Source organism: Oryctolagus cuniculus, chromosome 16 (genome assembly GCF_051225735.1).
Source record: "Oryctolagus cuniculus isolate XC-2025 breed Fujian yellow rabbit chromosome 16, ASM5122573v1, whole genome shotgun sequence".
Taxonomy (NCBI): Eukaryota; Metazoa; Chordata; class Mammalia; order Lagomorpha; family Leporidae; genus Oryctolagus; species Oryctolagus cuniculus.
The window spans coordinates 24,190,733-24,210,074 of NC_142882.1; the positions used below are offsets into that span (position 1 = coordinate 24,190,733).

The 19,342-nt window shown below is 50.4% G+C and overlaps 1 protein-coding gene across 5 annotated transcripts; it reads left to right on the top strand.

Annotated features, from left to right (window-relative positions):
- Positions 1–231: 231 nt before the first annotated feature.
- On the top strand, positions 232–18,689 carry LOC100350957 (cytochrome P450 4F3). 5 transcript variants are annotated; one of them, XM_008250673.5, is made up of 13 exons: positions 232–301; positions 1,149–1,390; positions 2,574–2,718; positions 5,755–5,808; positions 5,890–6,017; positions 8,452–8,573; positions 9,667–9,937; positions 10,857–10,923; positions 11,100–11,229; positions 17,218–17,351; positions 17,450–17,514; positions 17,695–17,777; positions 18,430–18,689. In XM_008250673.5, exons 2-13 carry the CDS (start codon positions 1,220–1,222, stop codon positions 18,605–18,607), a joined length of 1,548 nt encoding a protein of 515 aa, XP_008248895.3. In that variant the 5' UTR covers positions 232–301; positions 1,149–1,219; the 3' UTR covers positions 18,608–18,689. The 5 variants fall into 5 exon arrangements, with proteins under 5 accessions (XP_008248895.3, XP_017194239.3, XP_089172083.1 ...); XM_017338750.4 differs by lacking the exon at positions 2,574–2,718 and adding an exon at positions 4,274–4,418; XM_089315955.1 differs by having other exon boundaries at positions 247–301; positions 1,219–1,390.
- The last annotated feature ends 653 nt before the right edge of the window (positions 18,690–19,342 follow it).

Below are 19,342 nucleotides of genomic sequence, written 5' to 3' on the forward strand. Positions count from 1 at the left end.
GGAAGGGGAGGAGGGGAGGGGTTGTAAACTTGCAGCCCAGAGTCACCTTTGCCCCTTGCCTAGAGCGGGAGGTATCCCAGGAAGCCATCACCAAGGGCTCTGGGACCTCAGTTGGTTCCTCTGGACCCAGCTGTCTCCGCCCCCGCCCCACCCCGCCCCAGCTTGGCAGGCAGCCTGAGCTGGGCGGAGGCAGCCAGACCTGCAGGGATTGGCAGCTCCAGCTCCAGCCCCACCCAGCCCAGCTTGGTCCAGGAGGTGGGGAGAGCGGAGGTTGTTTCAGTGGAGCTGGTCCTGACAGAAGGTGACAGGCTGGGGAGTGGTGGGCCTGGAGGGTCGCGGTCCTGGGTGGGGAGGGGCACTGCCCATGGTCAGGGGACAGCTCCAGGGAGCAGCTGGCCCAGGAGATGGGAACTTATCAGTCACCAGAAACCAACTGAAGTGTTTTCTGGGCTTCGGCTCTCTCCCTCCCTCCTTCTCTCTCTCTCTCTCTCTTTCTCTCTCTCTCTCTCCCCTCCATCCCTCTCTTTCTCCTTCCCTCTCTCTCTCCCTCCCTCCCTCCCTCCCTCTCTCTCTTTCTTCCCCTCCCTCTCTCCCTCCCTCCCTCTCTCTCTCTCCCCCTTTCCCTCCCTCTTTCTCTCCCCCTCCATCCCTCTCTTTCTCCTTCCCCCTCCTTCTCTCCCTCCCTCCCTCCCTCTCTCTTTCTCCCCTTCCAACCCTCCCTCTCTTTCTCCTTCCCCCTCCCTCTCCCACCCTTCCTTCCTCCCTCTCTCTCCCTCCCTCCCTTCCTTCCTCCCTCTCTCTCTCTCCCCCTCCCTCCCTCCCTCTCTCTCTTTCCCTCTCTCTCCCCCTCCCACCCTCCCTCCCTCCCTCTCTCTCCCTCCCACCCTCCCTTCCTCCCTCCCTTCCCCCTCTCTCCCTCCCTCCCTTCCTTCCTCCCTCCCTCCCTTCCTTCCTCCCTCCCTCTCTCTCTCCCTCCCTTCCTCGCTTCTTCCTTCTCTCTCCCCCCCCTCCCCTCTTTCCCTCCCTCCCTCCCTCTCTCTACTTTCTCTGCCTCTTCCTCTGGATTGCCCTGGGTCTCCATCCCCCTCGGAGCCCTCTCTGCCCTGCCTCCATCACTCCCATTGCTCTCCCTCCCAAACCCTCTCTAGCATCCCTGGTCTCTCCCTCGGTTCTGTCCGAGGTCTCAGGCATTCGCCTTCCCGCCCCACTGCCCTGAAGGATGCTGCAGCTGAGTTTATCTTCCCCGTGGCTGCTCCTGCCCCTGATTGGTGCCTGCTGGCTCCTGGCCCACATCCTGACCTGGACTCATGCTTTCTATGAAAACACTCGCCGCCTCCGATGTTTCCCGCAGCCTCCAAAACGGAACTGGTTCCTGGGGCATCTAGGCATGGTGAGTGTGGCCACAGACAGGCGGCTGGGGTATCAGGTGAATGGACACCCTGAGGGGCTAGGAGTGGGGCTCAGGGAGCTGGAAGTAGGGAGGAATCTGGGGTCTAGGACAGCAGGGCAGTGAGTGAGGTGCCCAGAGTGGGCTGCATAGCGGGGAGATCCCTGGCCTCCCCGCATTCTCCACTGCTGGACTGGGGGCCTCCTGATGGGCCCATCCAGGGTCAGCTTCCCATCTGGCCCATTTCCTCGTGCCTGCCCAGGTCTGGCTGCTGTGGTCCCACAGGGATGAGCTGTGATGCCCCCAGGTCCACACACACAGGGCACAGCTGGACCAGGGCAGAGGTGTGGGTGTCTCTCAGTGCCTCCCTTCTCTGGCCACTTCCTGTCATCTCACTCTTCCTCCCTAAGATGCACCCTGGGGCCCTGTTGCCCAACTGCATGAACACTGGCCTCCGACTTCCCCTTTGAGAATCCTTGGTCCCTCTTGTGGCTCAGGCCCGCTCTCCCCTTTGGGCAGTGTGGCCTCAGCTGTCTCACTTGTGGGTGGCAGCACCATGGGTGTGTGCAGAGGTTCAGCGAGAGGGTGCACGGGATGCACTCAGCGCAGACCCTGGGGAGCAGAAGGTGCCCACATGTGGGAGCCCCAGTTCTCAAGGACAGTCAGGGCTCACTTGTGCTCTCCATGGGGTCTGCCAAGGCTGGAGGGTCCCCAGTGTGCAGACCCTCCTCCGTGGAGAGACTGCAGGCCGTGTGGACTGGGCAGCACATGAGAGGATGTGGAAGCGGACTTAGAGACAAAGCTTGTGGCCATACTGATGTCCCCAGAAACTGTTCCCATGTGGACCCTCCCTTTGTGGCTGCACCTGAGCGGGAACCAATTCCAGGATGAGTAAACCCATCTGTTGAGCCAAGGAGGGCCTCCCTGTGGACAGAGAGCATGCTGCTCCCTCTGACCAGGGATGCTCCCTTCTGATTTAGAGAGAGTCCCAGAGGGAAGGGGCGGGGAGAAGCAGTGGTCCCCCCCTACCACTTCCTGCAGAATCCAGACCTGCTGCACGGTGCAGAGGCTGTGCCACTTCTGGGTCCTGCAGAGATACCTGCCGTGCTTCCAGCGATGGATATGTACATCTCTGTGGTGTCGATTAAGCACCCCAGGAGGTGACCGCCCACTGCCTTGCTTGCAGGTCACCCCCACGGAGGAGGGCCTGCGGGCATTGATTCAGCTGGTGGCCAACTTCCCCCATGGCTTTCTGAACTGGATGGGCCCCACCATCCCTCTCATCTCTTTGTGCCACCCTGACATCATCCGGCCTGTCCTCAGTGCCTCAGGTACCCAGGAGGAGCTGGTGGTGGTGGGCGCCATGGTGCATCCCACAACTTCCAGCCCCTCCAGACTCGCCCCCCCCCCCAAGCTGCAGTGCAGTCCCTGCATTTCTCTGGCCCCCACCCTCTTCTCTCCCAGCCATCTTACTCTTTATTTCATACACTTACCAACCTCCAACCACAGTCTGCTCCATGCACTGTCATCTGGCCCCTGTCCTGGCTGGGTACAGGGCACCTCTAAGACTCCAAGAGGTCTCAATCCAAAACCCAACCCTGGAGGAAGCCCCATCTCACCGAGATGAATGTGGACACAGACATCCCCAATCTTGTGTGTCCAGAGGGAGCTGGTCTCATTGGAAGAAGCACATTTTCTACTGGGGCAGCCTGAGAGGCTTCCTGGAGGAGGAGTTGCAGGAGCTGGGTCTGGAATGACAGGTGGGGGTTTTTCCTTAGAATGCAGGTTGGTGCAGTGGACATCGGTAGCATACGATGGTCATCTTTGCCTGTTGCCAGGCTAAGAGAAATGCGGAGGGCTTGAGGCTGGGGGAGGCTCTGGGCTGCTCATACTGTGACAGCCACCCCTGGGGAGTCAGATCATTCCTCTCCATGGCTTGTCCACTGGGTGCTTATTGACTTCCTGCTCCAGGTGCCAGGGATCTCCCGTAGGAGACTTCTCTCCATCCTGCACCCTCCCCTCATCCTCTTGCCTCCCTGCTCCTGTACACATCAGTGACAGAAATGAGCAGTGTCCATCAGGAAGCGCGAGGGGATCCTGGGTGGATGCCCCCATTTGCTCTGACGGAGGAGGTGTCTTCAAGTTGCAAGTGGTGGAAACTCAACCCTGGTGTTCAGAGTGAAGAAAGGAATTCTTGTTAAAGTCAAGGAGGGGGTGGACTTCAGGCATGGCTGGATCCAGGACTAGGACTCTGCCTCCCTCTCTTGGTTTTGCTGGTCTCTGAACCACTTTTCCCTGCACAGCAGCCATCTCATCATGGTGTCTGTAGCAGGCCAAGCTAGTGCTGGGGTAAAGGCTCACCTTTCCTCAGGGTTCTCACTCCTGACCCATGATTCATTTTAATTGCCTGATCACCTGGACTGATTTCTCATTCTGTCACGGTGACTCTGATTGCCCAGTCCTGGCAGGCACAGGGCTCCCAGGGCTATTGTTTCGGGAGCACCAAGCAGTGTAGTGGTTAAGACCTGAGTCCCTGAATTCAGACAGATTCAGGCTCAGGTTTGAGGGCATGGCACACCCCATAAGGCAGACTGAGCAGATGGCATCATTGGTCTCTGTTTCTGGAAAATTAGACGGACGAGAACCCAGGCTCATGAGGTTCTGGAGATCCAAGTGGAGAACGGCTGTTTCTGCGATCCTGTGACTGTGGAATTCTGGCTGCCCCGCACCAGGGACGTGGAGAGGGAGCCCAGGAGGGGATTCAGCGCTCAGAGAGGGGGATGGGGCTCTGGGTCGAATTTCCAGGGCTCCGTCTGGGTCCCTGCCCACAGGTCCTTCTCTGGCAGCCTAGAAGAGCCTGCATCGGTCCTCTTTGTTCTTCTCCAGATTCAGAGCTCGGAGGAAGGCCTCCTGTACACCCAGGGCCTGGCACGCACGTTTGGGGATGTGTGCTGCTGGTGGGTGGGGCCCTGGCACGCAGTCGTCCGCATCTTCCACCCCGCCCACATCAAGCCTGTGCTCTTTGCTCCAGGTAGATAGCACGGTGGCCACCGCCTGCCTGATGCCAAGGTCTCTGTGCTGCCTCTGTCTGAGCAGGTGACCCAAGTGCAGACAGGAAGGGCTGTGGCAGAGACACAGCTGCCTCTGTCTCACCTGGACCCCCACCTGTCTGACTTCTGAATGTGTCTGCTCCTGTCTGCCGTATGTGACAGTTTGTCGCATTTTGTCCCGTTTCCATCGATAGCCGAGCCTCTGCTCACACTTGAGAACTAGCAGATGGTCATGTCTGGGGCCCAGCTGTGGCCAAGGGCACCTGGGGGGCGTCGGGGTCCTGTCAGATGTGGTGTACGGTTGTCGTTCTCTCAGGCCAGTCGTGTCTGTCCACCTGTGGGGCTTGTCTGCGGTTTGGAACTCCAGTGCCTTTTGTGAGATGCCTGAGACTTTTTTTTTAAGTCTTGTCTAGGACAGGTCTTAGTGTATGTGCAGATCACGTCTGGGGCCCCGTTTGTTCATGCCTGAATCACGCCCATGGCATTAATGGGAATACATTTAAATCCTGTCGTGGGGCATGCTGAGGTCTTGTCAGAACATGTGTCATGTCTGGGCAGTTCATATGTGTGGTGAGCGTATCAGGACATGCTAAGAAATGTTGGAAGGCTGGCACTGTGGTGCGGTGGATTAAGCTATGATCTATAGTGCCAGCATCCCATGGGCTCTGGCTCGTATCCCAGCTGCTCCACTCCCAATCCAGCTCCCTGCTGATGCACCTGGGAAAGCAGTGGAGGATGGCCCAAGTCCTTGGATCCCTGCACCTGCATGGGAGACCTGGATGAAGCTCCTATCTCCTGGCTACGGCCTGGCCCAGCCCTGACTATTGTGGCCATTTGGGCAGTAGACCAGTGGATGGAAGACCTCTCTCTCCTCTCTGTCTCTTCCTCCTTCTCTCTATGGAATTCTGACCTTCAAATAAAATAAATAAATCTTTTTTTAAAAAAGAAACATTGAGGCCAAGTCACATGTTGCATGTCTATGTCAGTAGATATTAGAGAGTGCTGGGACAGAAAGGGAATCCTAAGTCCACGTAAGGGTGTTTCCTGAGGGCTGTGTTCTGCAGAGCCTGTTGGACCATGTAAGAGCGTGGCAAGGCATGCTGGGACATGTTGTGCATATACCTCTGCTGTGCTGTGCTGTGCTGCTGCAGCCTGGTCAGATTCCCCCATTACACCCCATGCCCTCTGTATTTGCTGCCTTCCTGCTATGCTATGTTGTGAGGGGGGAAGTGTAGGCGTCGTGTGGGGACCCTCCAGCCCTACCCAGAGTCCCTCCCTTCCCCTCTCATGGCCCCTGATATTCATCCTTCACATCAGCTGCCATCGCACCCAAGAATGTCGTCTTCTACAGCTTCTTGAAGCCATGGCTGGGTGAGTAACTGATGGTGGAAGGGTTCAGGCCGCCCTTGGGGGGCCAGGGGGAGGTGATGACCTTGTCCTCTGCCCTCCTAGGGGATGGGCTTTTGCTGAGTGCCGGTGACAAGTGGAGCAGCCATCGTCGCATGCTGACGCCCGCCTTCCATTTCAACATCCTGAAGCCCTACATGAAGATTTTCAACAAGAGTGTAAATATTATGCATGTGAGTGCCTTAACTCCAGGACCCTGGATGGAGTCTCTGAAGCAAAGGGGCCACACATATCAAGTGTGGAATATTTGCTCTGCTGGGTGGCTCTGGGACCATTCTCTCTCTCTCTCTCTCTCTCTCTCTCTCTCTCTCTCTCTCTCTCGCCCTCCCTCCCTCCCAGTTTGCTCATCTCTGTAATGAGAATAACAACTCCTACCTCACTTCTTGATTCAGCTTTCTCCTAATGTGCACTCGGAGTCAGCAGGTAGGTGATGGCTCTATTGCTTGCCTCCCTGCTACCCCTATGTGGCAGACTTGCACTGAGTTTTCAGTTCCCAAGTTCAGTCTTTGCCCAACTTAGCCACTGGGAGGAATTGGAAGTCAAGTCTGGCTGTCTCTGTTATATCTATCTATCTCTAAATCTCTGGCACTATAATAAAGAAATGAAATTTTCTTTTAAAAAATATACAAAGGGCCGGCGCCGTGGCTCACTAGGCTAATCCTTCGCCTGCGGCGCCGGCATCCCTGGTTCTAGTCCCGGTCGGGGTGCCGGATTCTGTCCCAGTTGCTCTTCTTCCAGTCCAGCTCTCTGTTGTGGCCCGGGGAGTGCAGTGGAGGATATCCCAAGTGCTTGGGCCCTGCACCCACATGGGAGACCAGGAGAAGCACCTGGCTCCTGGCTCCTGGCTCCTGGCTTCGGATCAGCGCAGTACGCTGGCCATAACGTGCCAGCCGTAACGGCCACTTGGGGGGTGAACCAACGGAAAAGACTTTTCTCTCTGTCTCTCTCTCTCACTGTCAAACTGTGCCTGGCAAAAACAAAAAATACAAAAAAGGCAGTCAAGATGATGTCATGGAATCATGTCCCTGGTACACAGTAGGTGCTCAGAGTGGTCCCTGGTATACAGTAGGTGCTCAGAGTGCATCAGTTTGTCCCATAGAATTACTGTAGATCCAAGTCATTAATGTTGATGCTGCCATGGTTATTACTGAGTCATAAACCATTCCCAACTCATTGGTTTAAATCAAAAAGGGTTTATGATTGCTAATAAGGCCATAGGTCATTTGGCTGGTTTTCCCGGCATGGATGGGGTCACTCATGGTATATGGTAAACTGTGTGTCAGGAGGCAGCTCTGCTGCTCCTGGATATGTTATCTCCCCTGTTTGTGGCTTGACTGCTTTTAGGCTGATCTAAGCTGGGACAGCTGGATCTTGCTTCATGTGATCTCTCTCTCTCTCTCTCTCTCTCTCTCTCTCTGGAGAAGGACATCTAGGGTTTATTTACATGGCAAACATAAGATTTCAAAGAAGGGTGAGGAGGCTTTGGTTTATCAGAGTGTATTATTATATCATTTTCACCACATTGTATTGGCCAAAGAAAGTCAAAAGCCCAACACAGAATCAAAGTCTTCATCTCTTAGTAGAAGTTGCAAAGAGATCACATTGGGAAAAGTGTGGTTATATGGAGAAGAGTTGGAGATGAGGGTTTTGTAATGTGCCTAGGGCTTTTTGTAACACACAACTTGACAACTTAGCCTATAACCATTTCATGGATTCTGCCAGAAGACGTGAGTCTCCTGGGTCAGAGACAAAGGAAGGTTTATTAACTCACAGTACAACTCACATTATGCGCTTCTTTCTCCAAGCCACCTGTAACACATGTTGGCATCACAAGTGGGGTTTGAACATAATATACAACAACATGTGGTGTTGTATATTACAGGAGAGGAGGATTAGGGTCAGGAAATCTGTTGTTACAGCAAGTGGAGGAGCCTGACACTGGTGCATGGGTTGCCGGGTCTCTCAGTGTTGTTCTCTGCAGAAATGATTCCGAGCAGTGGCTCAGGGTAGGAATATGAGGGGCCAGAATGCCTGACGCACGCATCAGGGATGCTCAGGCATCACAGAGAACAAGCTCTCCCGACGGATGTTGCTGAAATTCCGAAAGCACAGTGATGATGAGGCCAGCTAACATCGACTGAGTTCTCACCACAGGCCAAAAATTATGATATATGCCAGTTCCCTGATATATGCCCATTATATTGATGGTGAAACTTACGGTTGGGGAGTAGTGAGCTTCTTCAAGCCCACTCAGCTGGTAAGTGGGTCTCCAGTAGTGTACCCCTGACACCCATTTGGTTGATCTGACATCCAAGTAGGTCAACTTAGCTGTTATTAAAGACTTGACAGGTGGGATTCAGGGGAGGGTGATGACCTCACCAAGCACATACATAGCATGGGAGGCTGAGCTGGGGCTTGAGCCCAGGTCCACCGAGCCTTGGGTATTTCTCTCTAGTGATGGCTTCCATTCCCACTCTAGCCTGATCCTTGCTGGGGTTGGGTGCTTGGGGCAGAGGAACAGAGGCTGGTCCATCCTGGTTGATAGGATTAGGGAGGGGCTTTAGGGAGCCAGAGCCCAGTCCCAGCTATGTCCTCTTCTCTGACCAGGCCAAGTGGCAGCGCCTTGCCTCGGAGGGCAGTGCCCGTCTGGACATGTTTGAGCATATCAGCCTCATGACCCTGGACAGTCTGCAGAAATGTGTCTTCAGCTTCGACAGCAATTGTCAGGAGTGAGTCCTTGCCCAAGCATGGGAACTCAGCTCATGGGCTCATGGGAGGAGGTGCGGGGGGAGAGGATCAACTAGCAACCAGGAGAGCCTTCTTGGAGGAGGTGGGTTAGAAATAGGCATTGAAAAGAGAGAGGGACCGGCTCCGTGGCTCACTAGGCTAATCCTCTGGCTGCGGCGCCGGCACACCAGGTTCCAGTCCTGGTCGGGGCGCCGGATTCTGTCCCGGTTGCCCCTCTTCCAGGCCAGCTCTCTGCTGTGGCCCGGGAGTGCAGTGGAGGATGGCCCAAGTGCTTGGGCCCTGCACCCGCATGGGAGACCAGGAGGAAGCACCTGGCTCCTGGCTTCAGATTGGCGCTGTGCACCAGCCGTAGTGGTCATTTGTGAGGCGAATCAATGGAAGGAAGACCTTTCTCTCTGTCTCTCTCTCACTGTCTAACTCTGCCTATCAAAAAAAAAAAAAAAAGAAAGAAAAGAAAAGAGAGAGAGAGAGAGAGAGAGAGAGAGAGAGAGAGAGAGAAGTAGAGGTCCTCTCAAATTGGGAGACATGTTTGAGTGAAGGCATGGAGATCAGGATGAGCAACAGGCAGCCAAGAGACTCTTTGGAACCACGGTTGACAAGACAGGCAGTGGCTAGACCTAGTCAACAGGTATGAAGTCTATCCTGAGGTTTCCAGGGAACACTAGAACGGTTTGAGAAGATGAAGGGCTTGGTCAGATCTATACTCTTTGGACTGGCTCAAAGGAAATTACATTGCAGGCAATGAGGCACAGGCCATAGACTAGTTGGAAGAAGATGAGGTCTCTACTGTGTTGATGGCTTCAGGAGGAGAAGGGGCAGGCACTGGGTAGAAGACAAGCATAATGTCCAAACGGGGCTCTGGGTGCCTGAGGCACGTAGGCAGGACACCGAAGTGGGATGCAAGGGTAGGACAGAGATTGGAGATGCAAGTCTCATGCTTTTCCTTGTGGTGTCTGTGGGTCTAATTCTGGACACCGTCTCCTGAAGGGAGGCAGCTGCTGGCTGCTGGGGAGAGGCATTGCAAGGCTTCAGATGTGTTGATTTGTTGCCTCTCTTTATGACCTCACCCTGCAGGAAGCCCAGTGAATACATTGCCGCCATCTTGGAGCTCAGTGCCCTTGTGGCCAAAAGGCACCAGCAAATCCTCCTGCACACAGACCTCCTGTACTACCTCACCTCTGATGGGCAACGCTTCCGCAGGGCCTGCCACCTGGTGCATGATTTTACCGATGCCGTCATCCAGGAGCGGCGCCGCACACTCCCTAATCAGGGGATTGACGATTTCCTCAAGGCCAAGGCCAAGACCAAGACTTTGGACTTCATTGATGTGCTCCTGCTGACCAAGGTGGGCTGCATGAGGACCTCAATTTAGGAGGTGGCTTAAGGTCGAATGTCAGCTAGAAGGGCTTGGACTTGATCTAGAGGGCACTGGATGGTATTAGAGAAAGGAAGCAGCAGCCACAGGCATATTTCAGAGACTTCTCTGTAATACAGGCGTCGGAGTCTGCTAAGTCTGAAATTTGGAAGGGGTTGAGGTTTTACTTTATTGGGAAGTTCATCATGTAGTCTGCCATGGTTTATATCTATACACAAATCCATATCTGTATCTATACAATCTGTCTCCATCCCTCTGCTGACAGAAGCACAATAACGCTGGCTCAGAACAACACATTTCTTGCTCACAGCAATCACAGCAGTTAGGACTGTTGCACCTGCTCCCTATTCCCAAATTCCCCTCAGGTCAATGCAAATATTTCTTCTGTATGTGCAGCAAAGCCTGCTCCACAGCAGGTGCCCCCTCATAGATCTCAAATTGTATCTCTGTCCCTTACTTCCTCCTAGGAGGTTGTCGGGAGAATTTAAACAGATCCTGTCCAGTGAGAAGTTTTTTATAGATTTCCAGACAAAATACCTCCAGGAGAGATAAGACTCTCTGGATCTACCACCTTGGAATGTGAGCCAATGTCTCTGGAATCACATTTAACCTTTAACTTCCAAGGCAAAATGATATCCAATTCTGCAACCCAAGGTGGCAGCAGCTTTTTCTTAGAAACCCCCTCGTGGGTCATTGAATCCTCCCACCAAGGACAAAGCAGGAGACAGGGAAGACTAGGGGAGGGCCTGAGGGCTGGCCCTCCTAGGATGCTTACCAAGAGAGGTCTAGGGGTGCACTGTGGGCTGCAGTTACTGGATGTATCCTGAGTCTGTTAGACATGGGAGCCCTCAGAACTGGTGTGATCTGGGGGGTTTTGTGCTGGCTCCAGGATGAAGATGGAAAGGAGATGTCAGATGAAGACATACGTGCAGAGGCTGATACCTTCATGTTTGAGGGTGAGAGTCCCAGGTGGACTGACAGTTGTCTCTGCTTCCCTGGGATGTGGTGGGTGTGTCCTGAACCATTCCACACCCACTCCCCAACTTCTCCCTGAGGCTTCCATGTCTGGACGCTGTCCACCCTCTGGTGTTGAAGCTGCCCTGTGGCCCAAGCATGCCTGGCTGCCTTTCAGGCCATGACACCACAGCCAGCGGTCTCTCTTGGGTCCTGTACAACCTCGCGAAGCACCCAGAATACCAAGAGCGCTGCCGGCAGGAGGTGCAAGAGCTCCTGAGAGACCGAGAACTTAAAGAGATTGAGTGGTGAGTGTGGGTCCTCCAAGCCTGTTCATGAGCCCCTCTTCCTGGATCAGCGACCCAATCTGGGGAAGGGGAAGCTCTCTTTGTTAATCCCGCGTTACTGCTGGCCAGCAGGGAAGGAGTGCAGGCTCTGGGGACAGAAAGATCTGGGCTGCTGTGATCATGGATGCGGGAATATGACTCCACTCAGCACAGGTTTTTTTTTTTTTAAACCTAGAAACCTTTTATTTAAGGTATACAAACTTCATGCATTTCATATGTATAAATTTAGGAACAGTGATTTTTCCCACCCTACTCTCCCTCCTGCCTGCACTCCCACCCTTCTTCCTCCTCCCTCTCCTATTCTCATTCTTATTATTTATTTTTACAAAGATCTGTTTTCAGTTAACTTTATACTCATAAAATTAACCCTGCACTAAGAGTTCAACAAATAGTATGAAGAAAAAAATCAAATGTTCCTCAACGGTCGGGACAAGGGCTGTTCAAAGTCATTTCATCTCAAAGTGTCAATTTCACTTCTATAGATTACCTATTAGGTACTCTGTTAGTTAATACAGGTCAAGGAGAACATATGATATTTGTTTTTTTTTTGGGGGGGGGAACTGGCTTATTTCACTAAGTATAATGATTTCCAGTTGCATCCATTTTGTTGCAAATGACAGGATTTCATTTTTTAACCACTGTGTAGTGTTCCATAGTGTATATAACCATAATTTCTTTATCCAGTCTTTAGTTGATGGACATCTGGGTTAATTCCTTACCTTAGCTATTGTGAATTGAGCTGTATCAGTACAGGTTTTGTAAATGAATTTTTAGGTTTTTTTCTTCACATTCCCTTCCTTTCTTTCCTGAAATCACATTTCCTGCAAACATCTTCACTTCCTGAGTGTTTGATATTCTGAACCCTAAATCCTACCCTGCTGTCCAGTCCAGGGATTCACAAGGAGCTGGTGGGAAGAGCCATGGACCTTTTGTGTGACACACACACAGCACTCATCCATCCAGCAAACACAGCTCACACGCTCTTCCCAGTCTCAGTTCTCTTCCCAGCCCCACTCTGGGTTCTGGAGACCTGGGAACCCAGGGATCTCTCTTCTAGGAGTTCCCAGTCTGGTGGGGTAACAGCCCCAGGTCAGGACACTCCCGTCCACCCAGGCAGGAATCATGATTAGAAGATAAACGATGTGTCCCATCTGAGAATGGATATCAGTAGATGTTTGGGTCCAGCTGTGGGCACAGTGCTGTAGTTCAGAAGACAGCCTGGGAGGAGAGAGGGTGCTGAGCCATGAGACAAAGAAACTGGGGATGACGATGGAGACTGGTGGTGGGAGACTGGGAAAGCAATGCCAGTGGCCTCAAGTGTCACTCAACCGCAACCGGGTGCCATGGGAGGAGTTTGAGGAGGGGAAGTGCACATCCGGTCCAGGTTCTAGAAAGATCCTTTTAGGGCTAGTGTTGGAGGCCATGCTGGAGAGAACAAGGGCGTGGAGGCGATCCGACCATGGCAGAGCTGGATTTAGAGGCATAGAATTGGGCAGGTATCTTGTGGTGATGCCATCCTGTCAGCCTTCACGTGGGACACATGTCTGTGAGGTGAGGAGACATTTCTATGCTTTCATAACCTTGATTTCAAGCAAGATGGTGCACTTGGTTTTAGTAAGTGTATGAGAGTGTTTATGATAAAAACACACGCTTGCATCTTAAACCCCATCCTAAGGGTGATGATGGACAGTATTTTCCTTTATCTTTACAAAACATTGGCTATCCTTATGTCCGCATTTATAAGAATACATACTCTTTTTCTGTACAAATTGGCACATATAAATATAATAGATACAAGTATGCATATTAATAATATACCTTTGAGATCTTTTTGTCAAAATATGAGTTTTCAAAAATGAGTGCTTTCTAAATTTATCCTTTATTTTTACTTGACAACTTTATACACATTTAATGGGGTATAATGTGAGGTTAGGATATGCACATGATGTGGAATGATTAAATCAAGCTGATGAGCATATCCAATATCCCATATACTCATTGTGTGATCACATTGGAGGTTTATTCTCTGAGCAAGTTTGAAAACTACATTATTACTACCTGTATTTACCTGCTATGCAATAGCTCTAAAAACTGTGGTCCCTCCTGGCTGGCTTGGAACAGCATCTCCTCCTCACTCATGAGTGCTAACCGCTGTTCTATTCTAGGCTTCTGTGAGTTTGAATATTTTATATCCCACAGATGAATCGAGTCTGCTATTTGTCTTTCTGTGTCTTGATTTTTCACTTGGCCTAATGTCCTCTGGGTTCGCTCATGGTGTTGGAAATGATAGAATCTCTGTGTTTTGACAGGCCAAATTATATATATATATATATACATATATATAATATATATAAATTATATATATATAATATAATCATTTGCACTGTAGTTTTTGTAACTCCACAAATATATATGGATACAATTGTGGAATTACGAAAACAAGGATGATGAGAAGTTCTTCTTGCACAAAATGAGATGTCACAGAGAAAAATAGGGTTGCATTTTATTCTCAGGGGTTTCTAGAGCTATTGACTTGTCATTTATCAATCATCTATATAGAAATCTATATTTATAAATATACACACATGTAGATATAGATATGTAATCTACTTGCCTGACTGGCTATCTACCTATCTGCAATCTGTCTAATCATCTATCTATATACCTATCTTTCATGTTTTTCTATCTACTAACCCTATCTATCTACTAACCCTATCTATCTATCTACCATTGGTCTGTCTCGCTGCCAATCATCTTTTATTTATGTGTGTCTCATCATCATCATCTATTCATACCCATATGTACATCCATTTTCTTTTTGCCCTTTTGTGTTTACATATGAGGCTACTTCAGAAAATCACAGAAAAAGCAATTGAAAGATAAGCTTTTTTTGGTGCAAAGATATTTGAAAACTGCGTTTTTTTTTCATAATATGCATTTACCATGAACATTTTGAAGACCTTACACACTCTTAGAGTTAGTTCTGATTGTTCAACCGTGAGTCTAATAACCCTTTCTCTATGCTGTATATTTTTATTCAGCTCACCCCTATGTAAGCGCATCCAATTATGACGGATACCACCAGTTTGCCTTGCAGCATTTCTGTGCTCATTTACCTCCGAGTCTGCGTTCTGAGCTAAGACAAGTGACACTCATTTCTTCCTTTTTGGTAGCTATGTAATATTCTGTGGTGTGGCTGCAACATGAGTTATTGAAATATCTTCCCATGTACGTATATTTCAACTGTTCCCAGTGTTTTTTAAGTTAAACATGGCATAGTCAGCATGCATGTACAGTGACCATTGCTTATGTATAAATATCTTTGCAGGTTTCCAGAAGCATAATCAACAACTCAAAAGATCATTTGCACTGCACAAGTTTAATAATGATACAAACTCCCAGCTTCCCAATAACTGTACCAATGATATCATTGTATTACTTAAAATTTTTGCCAGTCTTCAAATTTCTCCTTTTAATGAACATTTCTTTAAATTAAGAGTGAGACTGAGCATCCTACACACATGTTGGTAAAGCCATTTATTTTCTTTTCACATGAGTGCTCATCTTACATTATTTTCTGCTTTTCTTTGGCTCCTTCTCTCTTTTTTCATCTGTATTGGAAGAATGTCTACCTATAATACATATTAAACTTAATCTTTTTTCTGCTCATAGCTGTAAAAGATTATCTTTTCACTTTAGTGGGGTGCTTTTGGTTAATTTTTGTGAAGCCATATTTGTTCAAATTCTCATTTGCAGCCATCTGCCCACCCACTTCCCAGGGTGTTGTGGGGCTTCCTCTACCAGATGTGAAAAACTCACTTATTTACATATCTATCACAATCTAATCCATCCCATGAGTCAGTTTTCTTGTGTAGCAGTGCCACACCATTTTTATGAAAATGACACTATAGTAGGTCTTAGCGTCTCCCTTAATATTTTATTTTCATGTTGACCTTGCTCCTTATGATTTTTAATTTTCCTGGAAAATTTTTACAGTAAGTTTAACAATTCCTAAAAAATTCAAGTAGATTTTAATTAGCATTGACTCTATCTGTTGAGTGACTTGAATGTGTGATTGATTTTTGCAAAACTGATTACTTCATAACATTGGTGCATAGTATCTCAGAGTGTGGAAAGGATACTCATCAGTTCAAATAATCTTTAATGTTTTTAATGGAGTTTAAGATATCTGCTTAGCGATTTTATACATGTTGATAAATTAACCTCCAGATACATTCATTTTCATGGTGAATTAATCTTTCATTTGGGTTGAGGGAAATTTTTAAGTTCTTTTGGAATGCACAGATTTCAAATTCTTCCTGAATGTAATCCAGGTGTTTCACATTATTATTAATCTATTTTATTTTGTTATCTTTCCTACTGCTTGTTATTTCCACATAGAATAATGACATATGTATATAAATTTTGTGTCCAATGGTGTGGGCATTTGGCCTGAGTGGTTAACGTGACCCTAGGAACACCCATGTCCCATATCAGAGTACCTGGGTTTGAGTCCTAGCTTCCTGTCAGTGTGCATCTTGGGAGGCAGCTACAGGGGATGGCTGCCCTGGATGGAGTTCTTGGCTCCCACGTCTGAGCTGACCCAGCCCAGGCTTTTGCAGATATTGGGAGAGTGAACTAGTGGATGGGAACATTCTTCCTATATCCCATTCAAATAGAATTAAAAAATTGTGCCCAATGAACATAGCAAGATTTGATGTCACATTTCAACAGGAAAATGTAGATAATTTAATAAAAGCTCTTGGGACAAGGAAGTTGTCTGGGAAAAACTCAACTTGATTCTTGTGTCTTATAACAAAGTAGTGTCTATCTGAGTACAGTGTGGGATTAAAAAATAGAATCTTAAAAACCTAAGAATAACTATGAGAAAATTACCTTATAGTTCCAGAGTAGCAAAAACTTTATTTTCACAAAAGTCCCAGGAGAAAGAAGAGATTGATATATTAGTAAATTAAAAAAATAAATCACAGCCAGTATGTGCTAGTACATTTAAAAAGTGCTAAAAAGTAGTTCTGGAAGAAAATATAAAAGACAGTACTCTAGGTAACCACTGGGGAAGGGAGTTGGCTAGTACTGGTCACAGGGTTGGTTGATAAAGTTTCTTAGTGTTCGGAGTTGAACCAGTGAATTATCAGATATTCCACTGTTAAACAGCCACACGCACAGGAGAAGGAAGAACAAAAATAATGACGCTGCCCTACTGGATCACTGATGCTTATGGAAGATTCCCCGTGAATTCTCTTGTAGTTTCCAAGTAGAGAATCAGTATTTACCAAGTTGCTCCATTTACTCTACATATCAAATTGCCTTCCTCAGCTTTGTTCCCTGGCTGGTAGCTCGCTCGCTCGCTCGCTCTATCTATCTATCTATCTATCATCTCTCTCTCTCTCTATCTATTTATCTCTATCATCTATCTCTCTCTATCTCTCTATCTCCCTCTATTTCTCTTAGATAGGTAGATAGAGAGAGACAAAGCTCCCAGATGTAAGATCTGTTTATTTTGTTTCTTACTCATTTGCATTTTGATTTCACTCTCTTGCCATTCAGGGTTTTTATTTTTATGTAAACGCGCTTTTGGCTTTTATTTTAGATTTAATTCTTTGATGCACTATCGTAGATATCTACAGGATCCAGAGTGATAGTTCCACATTTGTAACAATGTATGATGATCAGCTCGAGGCAGCAGGCATAACCAACACCTCAGACACTTTGTTTCGCTCTTTTCAAATATAACTTATAAAAAAGCCTGGCAAAATTTTCTCTGGTATTTCCCTCTGCCTCTGCTTTCTCATTATCTATTCTGCTTGTCTCAGCTCAGATGTCTGGGCCATCCAAGTTTATTACGTTGTAGGGAGAAAGCTCTCAGCGGGTACCAGGTGGGCGGTGGGCTCTGTGCTGCTCCCTGGACAATGTCTGTGTCTTCCTCAGGGACGACCTGGCCCAGCTGCCCTTCCTCACCATGTGCATCAAGGAGAGCCTGCGGCTGCACCCCCCGGTCACGGTCATCTCTCGCTGCTGCACCCAGGACGTGGTGCTCCCCGATGGCCGGGTCATCCCCAAAGGTGCCTGCACACCAGTAGGGGGCGCCTCCGGGGCGGGGCAGTAAGGGAGTCCACCCGGCGCAGGGGTCTTGTCCTCACTGCCCTGTCCCCTCCCACAGGCGTCATCTGTCTTATCAGCATTTTCGGGACCCATCACAACCCAGCTGTGTGGACGGACCCCGAGGTGCCCTCCCCACCTCCACCCTTGCCCATACCGGGGGTCCCAGAGGGAGGAGGGGGCAGGGTGCGGGTCAGTGAATCAGACACCAGCTTCCCCCACTACGCACGCACGCACGCCTGTGTCTCCAGACCCGACTGTGCTGGGAGACCCCACCCAGCATCCCTGTCCCCTCCTGGCCTCCAGGTCTATGACCCCTCCCGCTTCGAGCCAGAGAAGGTCAAGGACAGGTCGCCGCTGGCGTTCATCCCCTTCTCAGCCGGGCCCAGGTGAGGGCGGTGGGCGTCTGAGTGGGGCTGAGTGACAGGGCGGGGTCTGGCGTGAGAGTGGGGGAGGAAGTGAGGAGGGGACGTTGCTGAGGCCTGAGTCTGGGTTTCTTCCCTCCCTTCCTTGGGAGGTCGGGGGCGAGGAATGCAGCAGAGCTGGTCCAAGAAGGCCCATAGGAGACGCAGAGCCCCTGTCTGGTGTGCAGGCCTGGGCTGGGGCCTGGGTCTGGGCGAGGGTGGGAAGATAGGAAAGCCCCCGGGGGTCCCAGCAAGATCCTGCACCAGGTGCAGGAGCGATGGGCCGGGTGCTGGTCGGACAGCAGCAGAACCTCGGTCCCCGACTACTGGTCCGAGTTGGGTGCTGGAGTCCGGGACAGGCGGGGGGATATGGAAACGCACAGGGGGTCCCAGACAAGGGTGCCCCGTCTCTGCCCCAGGGACCCCTCAGGGTCAGGTTCCCAGAAGAGAGTTCTGCACGCAGTCAGCACACCCTCGTGGTCCACTGATCTGAGCTGGGGGCTGGGTCAGGGGATGCACAAGCCCGCAGGGAGTCCCAGGCACGGGTAGCCCCCTCCTGTGTCCCCCAGACCCGGCAGGTGGGGCGGGGTCCCGGGCTGCGGACCCGGGCGCAGTCTCAGCCCAGCCTCGCCCGCAGGAACTGCATCGGGCAGTCGTTCGCCATGGCCGAGATGAAGGTGGCGCTGGCGCTCACCCTGCTGCGCTTCCGCGTCCTGCCGGACAGCGCCAAGCCGCGCAGGAAGCCGGAGCTGATCCTGCGCGCCGAGGGCGGCCTCTGGCTGCAGGTGGAGCCGCTGAGTACGGGCGCGCAGTGACCACCGCGGCCGGGCCTGGGCCCCACCTGAGCCCACGCATCCAGCTTTGCACAATCCCAGGAATAAACTGTGCTGCCTCGTCTGCCTTATCCTTGCTAGGAGCCAGCAGGGGGCGCTGTGGGTGGGCATCTCTGGGCACCTTGCACTGTTCAGCTTCTCTGGGATTCCAGTTGTCACTCTGCTCCTTGTCAATGTCCCCCCCCCCCCCTGTTTCTCCTGTCCCTTGGTCTCATGTATGGTCCCCTTCCCTTTCCTCTTTTGGGTGTCCTGATGCTGCTCGGACTTCCTGTTGAATAGACATCAGCTGTGTGCCACTGTGTGCCAGGGATTCTCACCTAATGTCGGAGTGGGCGCATTCTTCCCTCTTGTCACTCCAGGCTTCTTCCTTCCTTCCCATCGCAGGCTGCCCATCCTGGAGCAGCTGGGGTGCAGGGCTGGAACCCTTCCTGGAAACAAAGGAGTGTGATTTGGGGATTGTATGTCAAGTAGCTGTTGAGTTTTTGCAAGAAGTTGCCAAACCGGCTTCCAATGTGGCTGCACCATTTTGCATTCCCATTAGCAATGCATTAAGAGTTCTTGTGGTTCTGCATCCCCCCGGGATTTGGAGTCAGTTTTCTGGCCATTCTAATAGGTTTGCAGGGAATCTGAGTCCCTTGACTGCTGTGGGGATTGGAGGTGACCAGGAGGGAAGAATGAGCTGAGTACCAAAAGTAAGCAGAAGTGGGGAAGTCCATG

What these genes read in the sequence shown, in the direction of transcription:
- LOC100350957 (XM_008250673.5), top strand. Translation starts at nt 1,220, where the DNA reads ATGCTGCAGCTGAGTTTATCTTCCCCGTGGCTGCTCCTGCCCCTGATT. An exon ending in GCCTGTCCTCAGTGCCTCAG is followed by an intron (nt 2,719 to 5,754) that starts GTACCCAGGAGG and finishes CCTTCACATCAG; the next exon opens with CTGCCATCGCACCCAAGAAT. An exon ending in CTGTGTGGACGGACCCCGAG is followed by an intron (nt 17,515 to 17,694) that starts GTGCCCTCCCCA and finishes CCTGGCCTCCAG; the next exon opens with GTCTATGACCCCTCCCGCTT.